The 14,258-nt window shown below is 34.2% G+C and overlaps 6 protein-coding genes across 6 annotated transcripts; 5 read left to right on the top strand and 1 right to left on the bottom strand.

Moving 5' to 3' along the window:
- Positions 1 to 28: 28 nt before the first annotated feature.
- ILV3 (dihydroxy-acid dehydratase ILV3) lies at positions 29 to 1,786 on the top strand (the record flags this gene model as incomplete). Its single annotated transcript, XM_003955782.1, has 1 exon — positions 29 to 1,786. The coding sequence occupies one exon, from the start codon at positions 29 to 31 to the stop codon at positions 1,784 to 1,786; it is 1,758 nt and encodes a 585-aa protein (XP_003955831.1).
- Positions 1,787 to 2,512: 726 nt separating this feature from the next.
- Positions 2,513 to 3,193, top strand: KAFR0B03990 (uncharacterized protein; the record flags this gene model as incomplete). Its single annotated transcript, XM_003955781.1, has 1 exon — positions 2,513 to 3,193. The coding sequence occupies one exon, from the start codon at positions 2,513 to 2,515 to the stop codon at positions 3,191 to 3,193; it is 681 nt and encodes a 226-aa protein (XP_003955830.1).
- A 186-nt stretch (positions 3,194 to 3,379) lies between these two features.
- On the top strand, positions 3,380 to 4,831 carry RIT1 (tRNA A64-2'-O-ribosylphosphate transferase; the record flags this gene model as incomplete). Its single annotated transcript, XM_003955780.1, has 1 exon — positions 3,380 to 4,831. The coding sequence occupies one exon, from the start codon at positions 3,380 to 3,382 to the stop codon at positions 4,829 to 4,831; it is 1,452 nt and encodes a 483-aa protein (XP_003955829.1).
- A 506-nt stretch (positions 4,832 to 5,337) lies between these two features.
- On the top strand, positions 5,338 to 6,762 carry AEP2 (Aep2p; the record flags this gene model as incomplete). Its single annotated transcript, XM_003955779.1, has 1 exon — positions 5,338 to 6,762. The coding sequence occupies one exon, from the start codon at positions 5,338 to 5,340 to the stop codon at positions 6,760 to 6,762; it is 1,425 nt and encodes a 474-aa protein (XP_003955828.1).
- A 53-nt stretch (positions 6,763 to 6,815) lies between these two features.
- On the bottom strand, positions 6,816 to 7,652 carry GPI12 (N-acetylglucosaminylphosphatidylinositol deacetylase; the record flags this gene model as incomplete). The annotated part of the gene is made up of 1 exon (XM_003955778.1): positions 6,816 to 7,652. The coding sequence occupies one exon, from the start codon at positions 7,650 to 7,652 to the stop codon at positions 6,816 to 6,818; it is 837 nt and encodes a 278-aa protein (XP_003955827.1).
- Positions 7,653 to 9,463: 1,811 nt separating this feature from the next.
- CAT8 (DNA-binding transcription factor CAT8) lies at positions 9,464 to 13,204 on the top strand (the record flags this gene model as incomplete). Its single annotated transcript, XM_003955777.1, has 1 exon — positions 9,464 to 13,204. One exon carries the CDS (start codon positions 9,464 to 9,466, stop codon positions 13,202 to 13,204), a length of 3,741 nt encoding a protein of 1,246 aa, XP_003955826.1.
- Positions 13,205 to 14,258: the final 1,054 nt, after the last annotated feature.

The raw sequence follows: 14,258 nt of genomic DNA, 5'->3' as shown, positions 1-14,258 counted from the left end.
TGAAGACTGTCGAACATCGAGAACAAATATGAGTCTCTTAACAAGATTGTCCTGTAGAAGGCAGTTCTCGACAACTAATGCAATTGCTAAGAAATTGAATAAATATTCCTATCAGATCACCGAGCCAAAAGGTCAAGGTGCATCACAAGCCATGTTGTATGCAACAGGTTTTAAAAAAGATGATTTTAAAAAGGCTCAAGTTGGTGTTGGTTCTTGTTGGTGGTCTGGTAATCCATGTAACATGCATTTGCTAGATTTGAACCATAGATGTTCCAGCTCAGTTGAAAAAGCAGGTTTGAAAGCTATGCAATTTAACACCATTGGTGTCTCTGATGGTATTTCTATGGGTACTGCAGGTATGAGATATTCTTTACAAAGTAGGGAAATTATTGCTGATTCATTTGAAACTATTATGATGGCCCAACATTATGACGCAAACATCGCTATTCCTTCCTGTGACAAAAATATGCCAGGTGTTATGATTGCTATGGGTAGACATAATCGACCATCGATTATGGTTTATGGTGGTACTATCTTACCAGGGCATCCAACTTGCGGCTCTAAAAACATCCCAGAAAATATTGATGTTGTTTCTGCTTTCCAATCTTATGGGCAATACATCTCCAAAAATTTCACTGAACAAGAGAGAAAAGATGTCGTTGAGCATTCATGTCCTGGTCCGGGTTCTTGTGGTGGTATGTACACAGCTAATACTATGGCATCTGCCGCTGAAGTTCTTGGTATAACTTTGCCAAATTCCTCTTCCTTCCCAGCCGTTTCCAACGAGAAACTAGCAGAATGTGACAACATTGGTGAGGCTATCAAAAAGACGATGGAGTTGAACATTTTACCTAGAGATATTTTTACAAAGGAATCTTTTGAAAATGCTATTACCTATGTGGTTGCAACGGGTGGTTCGACAAATGCCGTTCTTCATTTAGTTGCCATTGCCCATTCAGCAGGTGTCAAAATCACACCTGATGACTTCCAAAGAATTAGTGATAAGACACCATTATTAGGTGATTTCAAACCATCAGGAAAATATGTTATGGCTGATCTGATCAAGGTAGGTGGTACTCAATCTGTCATCAAATTCCTTTATGATAATGGATTCTTGAATGGTAATACACTAACAATCACTGGTGAAACTTTGGCCGAACGTGCTGCTAAGGCAGACTCTTTACCAACAGAACAAGATATCATTAGACCACTAAGTAATCCAATCAAGGAGACAGGTCATTTACAAATTCTCTACGGCTCTTTAGCACCAGGTGGTGCGGTTGGAAAGATTACTGGTAAAGAAGGTACATATTTCAAAGGTAAGGCTAGAGTATTTGATGAGGAAGATGGTTTCATCAAAGCACTTGAAAACGGTGAAATTAAAAAGGGCGAAAAGACTGTAGTCATTATTAGATATGAGGGTCCAAAAGGTGGTCCAGGTATGCCAGAAATGTTAAAACCTTCTTCTGCTTTGATGGGTTATGGTTTAGGAAAGGATGTCGCTTTACTTACTGACGGTAGATTCTCTGGTGGCTCTCATGGTTTCTTAATTGGCCATGTCGTCCCAGAAGCCGCTGAAGGTGGTCCAGTGGCCTTAGTCAAAGATGGCGATGAAATTATTATTGATTCTGATAACAATAAGATCGATTTATTAGTCTCTGAAGAAGAGTTATCTCAACGTAGATCTCAATGGACAGCTCCACCCCCTCGTTACACTAGAGGTACTTTATCTAAGTACGCTAAATTGGTATCCAATGCATCCCAAGGCTGTGTTCTAGATGCTTAAGAACAAAAACTTTTGACGACCCTCCTTTCACAATGAGGTGAAATTGAGAGGTTAACTTTTATTGGAAATTGAATTCCCTTCCACTTATTTATTGTTTATATATTATTCCATATATTTATGTTCCTGTGCATAGAAAGTCCATAGAATGGACGTCTAACTAAAATTTTGTAATAGATTTTTCTGCTGTAATGGCATTACAAGATTTTTGTTTCAAGTAGTTTCTCCAATCACCCGAAGGAGGCAGAAAAATTAACCAACCCTTACTCGAATGAAGTTACACCATTCCAGCAGAATCTTAGCAACTGTCTTCCCAATAAAGCGGCAATTTCCTCCACATGAAGCCAAAATTTATATTTAGTCTTTACTAAAGCTACAAATACTTCAATAATAAATTAAAAAAGCGAATTTGACGCACATGTTGGATTTCACATTGTTTATTTTATATGGATAAAGGTTGGATAATAACCAGATCCTATTCATCACCTGCAAAATTCATTCAATTTTTGGAGTCAGTATGCAATTTAGTGATTTACTTTGCTGCAACACGCAAGTTCCTTCCACTCGGACCGGAAAAACTATCAGAAAGAACTAACCGCACCGCACAGCCAGCGCAGGGGAAGCTGGAAGTTTGTATTATCTAGATATTATATAATCTTCATGACTTAATGCAAATTGTGTTATTTTATACAACTTAATTATCATTGTAACTCTCAAAAGACCTCAAAAATGCCCACGGAAGCTAATAAACCCTTAAATACTGAAACCCAACCTGAACGTGTTACGCTGCCAGAGGAAGTTTTCCGTGGACGAATGCCATACTACGTCAATGAATATGCTCACAAAAAGATCTTCCTGACCTTTTTTATAGGAACTCTAGTTGGTATACTCTTTGCAATCTTATTATCTGAACAGATACTAATATGCTTCATATTTAGTTGTTTTGCAGTTTTATCATTCGTTGTATCCATAGTTTTTGCTGCAATACCAACAAATGAATTTACTTCTCATGCTAAAATGAAATTTCTATCAGAAATAATAGAGAATAAACCAAATGCAAATATTCAAACGTGGACTGTTATAACAAGTCATATAAATGAGTATTTATATGATAACGGATTATGGAAAACGCCATACCGATTTTATAACAACGAAGATTGCTATGCTTTTTTCAGATCCTTCGTTATTTTACCTTATATAATGGGCAACCCATACCAAGATGACAATAACAACAATAATGTCGATTCAAACACTTTCGGCATAGCCAATCCTCCACCACATTTAGATATAAGCCAACTAGTAGATGATTTTGAAGTTGAAGCTTACAAAAAAAGAGCATTGAATGTTTTTAAAGATTCAGTCAATGAATATTGGCAATCTGAGTTTCCCGAAGTCATCGAAATGGTTTAAAGAATACGGTATATAAACAATCATATATTTATATTTTCTGTCAGGATGCCTATACGGAAAAACGTTTTATTTTTTTGAGATTTTCATAACGTGCGTTGATCTAGGAAAAGCTTATAATCAAGATCAGCAGAGATATACATCTCATCGCCTCTGTAAGAAGAAGACTTTGCAATATATATTCATGCAATGGATTCATTATCACACATAAAGAAAGATATAAAGAATGAGTATAGATCTTTGAAAAATAGGCTACAGAGTATAATCCTTGACAATTCATTTTTGGAAAACGAGGTGGTTCCGTGCTTTCCAAATTATCCAATTATTCCAAACGAACGGTGTGGACTATGGTACTGCGATCCGAAACATTTTGAACAAACTAGTTATTTTAAAAGTACCGACGGTCATATAAATCAGTGGGATTTTAGTACTAGAAGATTGAATTTCCATTTATTACCGATTTTGGCAAAAAGTAATGGTATTATAATAGTGGACAGTACAAGGCGTGGAAAGAAAATTCCTGATGCCCTTAGCAAAACGATTCCTATATGGTGCGCGGTTCTGAATTGCTTGATTCTTGAGCATGCATCTAACGAACCTATCGATTATGAGAAAGTCTTGTTTGTTCCACCCGCAACTGTGTCAAACTCTGAATATCACAGAATACTTGAAAAGATTGAAGAGCTAGTTTGGAAATTGAAAGCACTTGAAGTTTTAAAGCCTAAGGAACTCTATAATATGACGAATGGAAAGCTCATACGGCCATTTTGGGTTTACCCTGGTTCTTCATTATTACATACTATCGTAGATCCTTTCACAGGTGAGCCAACTGGAGAGCGATGGTCAGTACCAGAAAACGAAAATATTATCCCTATTATATTATGTACTGTCAGCTACCAGGCGCAGGACGGAGTTGACAAAAGGAGGGGGTTCATCTATGTACAGGGAGCTGCAGATGACCATGAACTTTGGTCCTGTGGGCTTGAACCAAAAACATTCTGGGAAAACATTGATTATTTGAATGACATTGGTAAAACTGATGCTGTGCTAAAAGAATTTGTGGATACCTTGACACTTGAAGAAAATCATGAAAAGAAGGCCAGTTCTTCAATTATCGACATATTTGAGTCTTTGAATAGAGTAACACCTGAAATTTCTTTGGGTAAAATTATTGATAACTGCGTGATAGATTCTAAACTGGGGGGAGAGCTGTCGGGTAAATTTTCTTTGGTGATTATTTTAAGTGAAACTATAGAAATTACGAAGTTGGAAGAGGCAACCACCAAAATAATTAAATTGTTCAAGCTACAGAGTGGATCAAAGAAAAGTTCTAAATCTCTACGATTACAGTTACCAGAGATATTTGACACAATTAACCCCTATTTTCAGGATGCCAGTAACCTTGCGAAAAAACCTATACTTATTTGTTGTAATTCAGGTAACGATATGTCAGTTGCCGTTATCTTAACAATCCTGAGTAAAAAATATAGTGAAGGCTGGCAATTAGAAACTTCGGATGATCTGTTGATCTCGAAAACTGTGATAAGAAAGCATCTAGCAAAATTAATTTCCAGTTTACAAGGTAGGAATGTAAATCCGTCGAGAGCAACCTTAAACAGTATAAACAGTTACTTGATGTGACATTCAGCAATTATTTTCGTTTTATCATATATATAGTTCATACATATTGATAAAATTGCATTCAGACATATCTTTATTCGCAAGGGAGAGAGCTCCAGCACTGATATAGAAGCCTAAGTAAGATATAAAGAAACGGTCAATGTCACACATACAGAAAAAAATTTTCTCCGAAAAAGGCTCCCTCTTACCTCGTATGTTTATGTAAAGTAATACCTTTCAATCTCAAGATGGTTATAAATACTACCTCCATAGTATAGAGGGCGTAATTTTGATATTTATGATTGGACAAATTATCATCATGATTTATAAATGAGATTTCCTTTTCAAGAGCAGTCCGCGAGTTTCAATGCTCAAAAAACTAAGACATGTGGTTTTAGGAAATGATTGATAACTCGAAAGCAAAGAGTTAAAAGGAAGCTTCGGCATGAAAAGCCATTGATGTCAAGCTAATCACAATTCTCATTACAGACTAAGTTTCATCTTGTACATACTACGGCTCAATTGACATGGAGAGGCAGGAAGTGCGAGCGCTGTATCGTCGAGTTGGCTATATGTTTCGTCCCACACAGTGCAGTAGCTACACCACTACCATACAATCCAAACAGTTGACACTTGGAGAACTGATACAAAAAAGACAGGAGAGCTATAACAACAAGTCACTTTGCATGCCATTCGAAGTACCGAAAATAGAGTTAAGAATAAAAACGCCGAAAGAACTTGACGCTGAGATACAAGAAATCATCACTAGCATGCACGCCACCATTGATCTTAATAGATTTGCAAGGTTGATTAACATTGCATTAAGTGAAAAGTATAATATTCAAAGAATTAAAGAAAGGAGACCCGAGATAATATTCCAATTGTTTGAAACGTACGTGAAGTTGATAAGTAGTCATGAAGAATTGACAATATTACAAGTAGAAGATATGAATAAGTTTATAAATTATTTTGTTGAGTTTAAACAACTCAAAAAAGCACAATTGGTAATGAAATATCTCATTTTGAAGAGTCCTCGTGTTTTAGAGAAATATGACGTCTCTACAACGAGAAACTACTTGAAATTGAACTGCGGAGCTTGCCATGAGTTATGGTATACGAACTATAAAATTTTTGATTTTAATAATACAACACTCGATAAGCTTGTTAAATATTCCCTGGACAATAAAATTGGATACTGGGACGTTGAAATCATCCATTCACTTGGATATAGTGGTAGAATAAGATCACTAGAAGATTACATACTAAAAAAATGGGGAATTTCCCTTTGTGATAGAGCACAAGTTAATACTACGAACGAAGCTCCTGAATCTGAAGTATTAGAGGCGATAATAAATGGATTTTTCTACAGAGATAAACGAATGTTCAGGGCTATCAAAATTCTAAATGAGTTTGTCAATGTATATCCTGATTTAAATTTGAAAATAACGTTTTGGAAAACATTTATGAATAATTGCATAAAAGAATGGGATGAAAAGGTAGATCAAAAGGGAGTAGTGATTGTGGAATACTGGGAGACAATGAAAAGGTGGTATACGGTGCATAATAGACGAATTCCGTTCAATATCAATTTTTTGAAAGTGATGAGAACGTGTTTCAAGAAAAATAATAATCTCGTATTGGCTACTGATATCTTTCAAAATTGTTTCCATAACTTTTATTTTTGTGCTACTAGAATGAACGACTCTGAATTAAATGTAATAAAAGAGTATCAAAATTTTATATTGTCAAGATTGATCGAAAAAAAAGGATTTTCCAATGCTTTGACCTTCATTAATGATCACTGTTTCAGTCTAGAAAATAAGAGGCAGCTAATGAATTATTATCACGGCAGGAAGGAGCATAAATTGAAAAAAATGACAAGGAATGAAAATCTTGAGAAAACATACGATGATATGGTTGAAGAAGACTTTATAATTGGGAAATTATGGTAGAAGAAAAAAATAGTAGCGTTAAGTATGGGTAATGCATTAGTTTCTTTTGTTTATTAATGAGTATATAATTTCAAGTCATTTACGTAAACAAATCTCGAAAAGAACCACCATCCATATCTGAACCAGACCATTTGAGACTTATGTGCTTTTAACATTGTTGCATAAGCTGTAATATAGTCAGAATACGGATTAAAAAGGGCTAAATGATCTAAGTTTGGCAGTGTCTTACCATGGATCCAATAGTTTTTAGCTAAAAATACTAACTGCCATGCAAAACCTGTATATTTTTTCAAAAGATTTGAAGAATAACTATCAAGTAAAAGAGCAAAATTGTTCTTAGCATGAGACTGGATGTATGAAGTGACGACTTGATGGCATGCTTTATGGTTGATATGGTTAGAAACACCAAATTGGTCAAACGTTAGTAGAATATTTGTTTGAGAATCTGATAGTATAGATTCTAGTTGATGCAACATCAGTTTATTATCCCAAACTTCATTCATGCCATCCGTATGATTGAAAATGAAAATTTCTTTATTTCTTCTCGGAATTAGCATATCTATTGAATGCGCCAGTTCATTTGACCTTAACGAGCCCAAACCTTCAGCGTCACCATCTGAATATGAAATAATGTTAAATTTACAATTTGGAGGTAAATGAGAATCCAATTGTAGAAGAGTAGGAGAGAAGAACATGACTTCATCATCTGGGTGTGCTACTACTAATGTGAGGCTTGGGTCGTTGCTGCGATCCTTTATAAGTGAAGGTATGAAAGTATTTAAGATTTGATCATTTGATAGTTGAATTTTTGGAGATAAAACAATGTATAGACACCAGAAAATAAGCGTTAATTTTGTAATTTTGAAGATTAGCTTTGATATATGTATCATAGTTCGACGATTGAAATCAAAATGGATTAGTATAGGCTGCTAAGTAATGATTTTATTACCAGTTTAATCATGAGTCGAATTATTTACCACCAGTTTTATTTTTCTTGAGAATTACGTATTGAACGAGCAATGAGCGGAAAAGGATTGTTCACCTTGACTGTATTTTTTAAGTTGTCCCAGTGTGGCGTGGCGTTAGCTAAGAGAAAATGAAAAACTTTTATCCGGCTCACGATATCGTCACTTATTTGTGATACTTGGCAATAGTGGATAAGTTTATCATAAAACTGGCTTAAGCTCACCATGCTGATAACGCCACACTAAACATTGATAAAAAAAAATGATGGAACATGCCATTCTGATATTGGTAAACACGTTGCACTGGAGCCTGAATTCGCATTATTTGGGCCAATAGAATAATAGATACGCTGTATCATTAATGTGTTGCAAGGTTCGTCCTTTCTGCACCAGTACCCCGCCATATAGAGTAGGCAAATTTAGTGAAGGGAAGGGAAGGAAAGGAAAGGGCGAAGGGGTATACTTTCGTCATCATTGCTTAAGACAGAATGAAAATCTGACGAATCGGAGATGCCGAATATTTTGACCGATGCTCGGAATTGTTGCCTGTAGACATTGTTTAAAGGAAACCGGCCTCAGCCGTTCAACGTCTTTAAAAAAAAAGTGAAATAAAATGGAATCATTTCATTCGTTTTGTATTCTGTTATCTACGATATCTCCCCCGCAGATATAATAGAAATTTCAAAGTAAATGCCAGGGATGGATTTGCCTTCATTTTAACTCGTCGTCACTGCGCTTTTTAAGGTTTGCAGTTACCTTAAAGGGAAATCCATTGGGTTGCGGTGGTAAAAAGGCTTAAACGAGCGATTCAAATTTATAGAAAAATTAATGGGTAAGCCCATTTCACTCTCTCCAGTAACTTCCAGCATTGTAGTGTACCGTCATGCAGGACGTACGCAGGAAGGTTTAAGCAAAAAAAAGAAAATCGGTTCAGTGTTCCAATTGCACGGGTTTAAAGTATTTGATATATGCGTTGATATAAAAAAATTGTAGTATTTGTTCACTATTATTATTGATATAAGAGAACAATTAATTTTTTCTAAAAGACAATATTCTCGATTATTATTACTGAATCAGACGCATAAAGGTAATATCCAATTAACTTTATTGTTATTAAACCTATTTTATTATAGTTATTATTATTTTCCTGTCCTCTCATTTTGTTACCCTCAAGAGGAGGAAAGAAGTGTGTCATTAATATATATAATCAAATATATATAAAGGTGGCACTTCCTTGACAAGACTATCATTGCAAATTCGTTTGTCCATATTTTAGCATATAACGATTCTCGAGTTTATTTTTGTTCCCGGTTTTACTGAGTATTTTCAAGAGAATTTAGAGAGACTCTTTTCGACTTATTATATTTTTGCTTTATTTAGAAAGAAGTGGTGAGTTTCAGGAACATTTTTTTCCCAAGTATATTTGCTAACCAAAACCCCTCTATATTTTATCATCCTATTTGCATCTATCTATTAGGTGCCTAGTTATTGTTAGCAAGTACTCTTCATATTATTAGTCGTTGTTGGTATCAGCTTTGCCTTCCAATAAATTCCTTCGATTCTATTCGTCTCTCTCTTCCTTATTTTTTTGGCTTTGATTTTTGAGACCTTCGCATAGAAACTTACCATATTTTTTTTTCACACACAAAAAAAATCGTAAAAAAAGGATTTGCCGCCCTGGTATCGAGAGAGTAAATTATAGCGAGCTTTATTTTTTTTTTTTGAACTCCGTCATAATGGTCAAAAAGGAACCAGGATCTAGTGATCCACGAAAACAAGATAGTGACGTTAACCATCCTTCCTCTTCTAACTACAGAGTAACTCAGGCATGCGATCGTTGCAGATCTAAAAAAACAAGATGCGACGGAAGAAAACCACAATGTTCTCAATGTGCCGCTGTAGGATTTGAATGTAAAGTTAGTGATAAATTAATTAGAAAAGCATATCCTAGAGGCTATACGGAAAGTATAGAAGAAAGAGTAAGAGAATTAGAAGCTGAAAATAGAAGATTATTAGCATTATGTGATTTGAAAGAACAACAAATTTCGTTGGTCGCTAAATACTCTTCAAATAAATCAAATATTTTACCAACTGATAGATGTATAATAGAATTGAATAGTGATTCGGATTGTACTAATAATATTAAAGGCGAGCTCAATAAAGATCGACAAAATGATGTTACTACAATACCGAATTCATTACCATTAAATATATCACAAACAAATTTATACCTTTTGAACCAAACTCAAAAAAAGGCGGAATTGAATAATGGTAACAAAATGTTTCAACAAAATCAATCTAATGTGTCAACTTCTTCTTCTTCATCTCCATTCTTCGCTAATAAATTGAATTCAAATGGCACCATAAGAAGTCCAGAATCAAATACGACAGTTTCGCCATTAGAATCACACACGAAAAACTTAAAATCGAATATACGCAATAATAACACAACCACAACAACTCATGTATGTGATGGTATATGTTGTACAGATAAATTACATCCTCAGCCTGTGGCCACAAATTATAATGATCCAACATCAATATCTTTTGAACAAAGCGAAGCTCCAGGTCTTGTAGCTGCAAAAGCTTTAAAATCAATTAATAATCAAGAAGAAGCAACTCAATTAGCAATATTAGTCTCATTATCAGTCCCTAGATCCACTGAAGAAATTTTATTTATTCCACAATTATTAGCTAAAATTAGGCAAGTACATGGCTTCACTTCAAAACAATGTCTCTATACGGTTTCTTTGTTATCATCTTTGAAAAATTCTTTACCATCTCCTAAATCGGATTTTTTAATGGACAATTCTCAAAATTCATTATTATTAAAAAATACTAACATCTGGCAAATTAATGATTTAAATGTATTCTTCACAGATCTTTTAAAATTTAATATATCAAATGACTCAAAAACTTCAACGTTACTCTCTTTTGATGATATTGATGATTTAACCAATCTATATTTCAATCATTGGTCCAATTTAATTCCAGTACTTAATGAAGAAGAATTTTTCAATCGTTACAACAATTTTAAAATACAATGTCAATCATTTATTCAGGGAAATCAATCCAATAATCTAAGAGATTACAAGTTTTTTGGTTGTTTTTTGATGGTAATGTGTCAGATGGGACTGTTAATAAAATTGAAAGAACATAAATCCAACAACTCTTTATTCAAAATATTAACTTATTATCATCAATTAACTTACATTTTACCGAAAAATCCAGTTTATGATTTTGCCACAACATCCATCAAATCTGTTCAATTACTGGCTCTATTACTATTTTATCACTTAAATATGGGTAACATCGAACAAATTTATGAGCTAAGAGGGAATATAATCAGCATGGCCCATCAATTACGTCTTCACCGTTGTCCAAGTGCGGTCTTGACTGGCTCGGGTTCTACAATGCAAAAATTGGAACAAAGTAATAGAAGATTATTATTTTGGACCATTTACTATCTCGATGTCTTTTCATCCTTACAATTAGGTGTACCAAGGTTATTAAAAGACTACGAAATCGAATGTGCATTGCCCGTAGATAACACCACCACAATGGATGCTATAGATGGAACGTCTATCAAATTAGAAGGTACGGTTTCTCAAATTTCCTTGACTTTGTTTAGGTTCGCTAAAGTTTTAGGTAACATTGTTGATTCAATTTTTAAAAGAAATATGTCGACCTCAATATCAAGACAAGTGGCTTTGATTCATGAAAATGCATTAGATAATTGGAGGAGTAGGTTGCCGGAACAATTCCAATTTAAACTTGACGTTAATGGAACAATAAATTTGAATGACTTAGACACTGAAAACAGTGACACAATTTTCTTGATTGTCTTCTATTTTTTGGCTAAATGCATGATTCATTTACCAGTATGTTCCACAAAGGTAGATTTAGAGGATAAAGTTACTGAAACTGGTAATGATGTCATTTATAATGATCGGTTTTCCACTTCATATGTGTCTTTACAACAATCAACAAACACAATGCTAAATGCTTTAAGGATGATTAGAGATAAGTACTTACCAATGCCATTCAACGTTTCTAGAACACTTACAAGGTTCACATTAATAAGTGCAAAGGGCTCATTAGACTATATTAAGGGTGGCTCGTTATTTATTGACAATAAGAAACTTTTATTGGATTGTGTACAAGATATTGAAGCAAATAGAAAATTAGATTTACCAGGTATCATATCATGGCATAGTTTAAAATTGCTTGATTTAACTTTGAATTTATTTCTACAAAATTCCAATACAAAACCTGAAAAGATTGAAAAATTGTTGCAAAAAAAATTGAATTATTATAATAAATTAATGGGTAAGCCATTAGTGAAAAATTTACCTATCCAAAAGAGGACAAATCAAAATAAGGGTAATAATAATGACGAACCATCAAGAAAGAAGGTCAAGAAGGAACTTGAAAATGATATCAATTCTTTGCATCCAATACTCATTGATAATGAAGGTGTGACACCATCAGATGCTGCTCCATTAATCAACAAAACCAATAGCAATACAAACAATCCTGTGGTTACGACCCAAAATGAGTTTGCAGAAGCTTTGCAAGTTGATCCTATTTTAAATTCCGATTATTATCAGTTTAGTAACTTGGACTTAGCTACTCTTTTCAATTCTGATAAATTGAACAAAATAAACAGCCATCATGGCTCGAGCATTAACTTGATAGATCAAAAACCTTTTAATGATTCACTTATTCCCAAATTTTCTCAAGTGAATACAGCAAGCAACAGTACGCTTAACATGGAACAATTGTTAAGAAATCAAGGTAAATTTAATATATCACCTAATATCTTCTCTCCTAACTTTCAAAGTAAAGAAAATTTGCTTGGGAATAGCAAGGTGAATAATAATTTACTATACTCTAATCTGAAAAATAATAGTAACAACCAAAGTTTAACAACAATGATGATGCTACTCAATAATGAAATTCCTTTTTCGTCGATAAATTCAAATACCGGTGAAAGTGGAGTGAACAAACAGAATGCAAATGCCACCGAAAATGACAACGTGGAAACCATAAATTTCAAGCAAGATTTGACAAACAAGAATGAATCTGGCAATATGTTAAGTACTGAAAATTATCTTTCTGATTTCAGCTATATTATTGATGGATCTTTAGGATTGGCTCCTTTGTTAGCGAATCCATTTAAGCCTACAGGAGAAAATAACTTGGTGAACGTTTCTTCGATTGAGACAACGGGACAATGTATAAACCCAAAAGTACTATCTAGTCAAAGTTCAGACGCTAACAAAGATGATACTGACTTAAATTTAGAAAATGGTGCTGTTCAAAGAAGGCCAAGAAGATACAACGGAAATTTTGGTTTAGGTGGGACAGGAATGAACAGTAATTTTTCGGTTTCTGATCTTTTAAGACCTGATGATCAAAAGAAAAGGGAAAAAGAAACACTGAATGATCTGTTCAATTGGCAAAATTCTGATTGATGTACTACATAAAAAAGCGTCTGACTTATTCAAGTATGGATTTATTGAATTCGTTTCCTTGAAATTATTTACTATATTCTTTTCTAATGTAACCATATAATTTATCAATATTCAATCTTTTGAAAACAAAAGTGAAATGAATAAAAATTCTAAAGTAAGCTCATTTTTTCTATCTATATGAAACTTATGGAGGTATACTCGTTTTGGTAAAAGTGGAAGTATTCGTAAGAAATAGCTTCCAAATCTAAAAGGGTAATGCCCCAAATAAAATATATCCAACTATATAATCACGGCCCCCACAAAGATTCTATTACAATCGCAAACGGCACATCTGCATTGACGCGTTTCAATTAAGTTCATTTATATAACAATACTTTTCCGGAAACAGTAAAATTTACTCGTAGTTCTGACAACGAAGGGGTTGGGGCATTGCCTCATTTCTAAACGGCCAGGGCGTTTTGACCCCAATCTTAAAGGATTCTTGAGTTACGCAACCTACTTTTTACGCGTTTCCATATCAACTAATGTTTTCTTGTCGCGCCAGCTGAATTTGGAGCATTTGTAAGTTATATAACTTACTTTTTACGCGTTTCCATATCAACCAATCTTTCTGTTGTCACGTCAACTGAATTTGAAGCATTTTTAAGTTACACAACTTACTTTTTGCGTGTTTCCATATCAACCAATGTTTCTGTTGTCACAACAACTGAACTTAAACGCGTCGTCGTTTGGTTTACGCGCTTCGATTTCTTTAACAATTACCGAAAATCCGCGGAAATATGGACATTTTGGGAAAAATTTATAGCATTTATGAAGCGGCCGTACCTCTCTCACTTGAAAGTCGATGTAGTCAATGAGTTCAATCCTCCGAAACTATTGAACTACGCCGGTTCATATGCAACTAGCGTAAAGAACTACAAAAGAATGTATAAGTTATGGCACCTGGGACTTCTCCCGTGTGTACTCGTTGCTTTACACTGATATTCATTAGCTGCATTAATACTATCACAGCTGCTGACACAACAAAATATTTTTTTTGAGATGTTGTAGGTAT

The sequence above is a fragment of the Kazachstania africana genome, chromosome 2, assembly GCF_000304475.1.
Source record: "Kazachstania africana CBS 2517 chromosome 2, complete genome".
Classification (NCBI taxonomy): domain Eukaryota; kingdom Fungi; phylum Ascomycota; class Saccharomycetes; order Saccharomycetales; family Saccharomycetaceae; genus Kazachstania; species Kazachstania africana.
The sequence above is the reverse complement of the archived record's forward strand: the minus strand, read 5'-3'. Positions and strand labels throughout refer to the sequence as shown.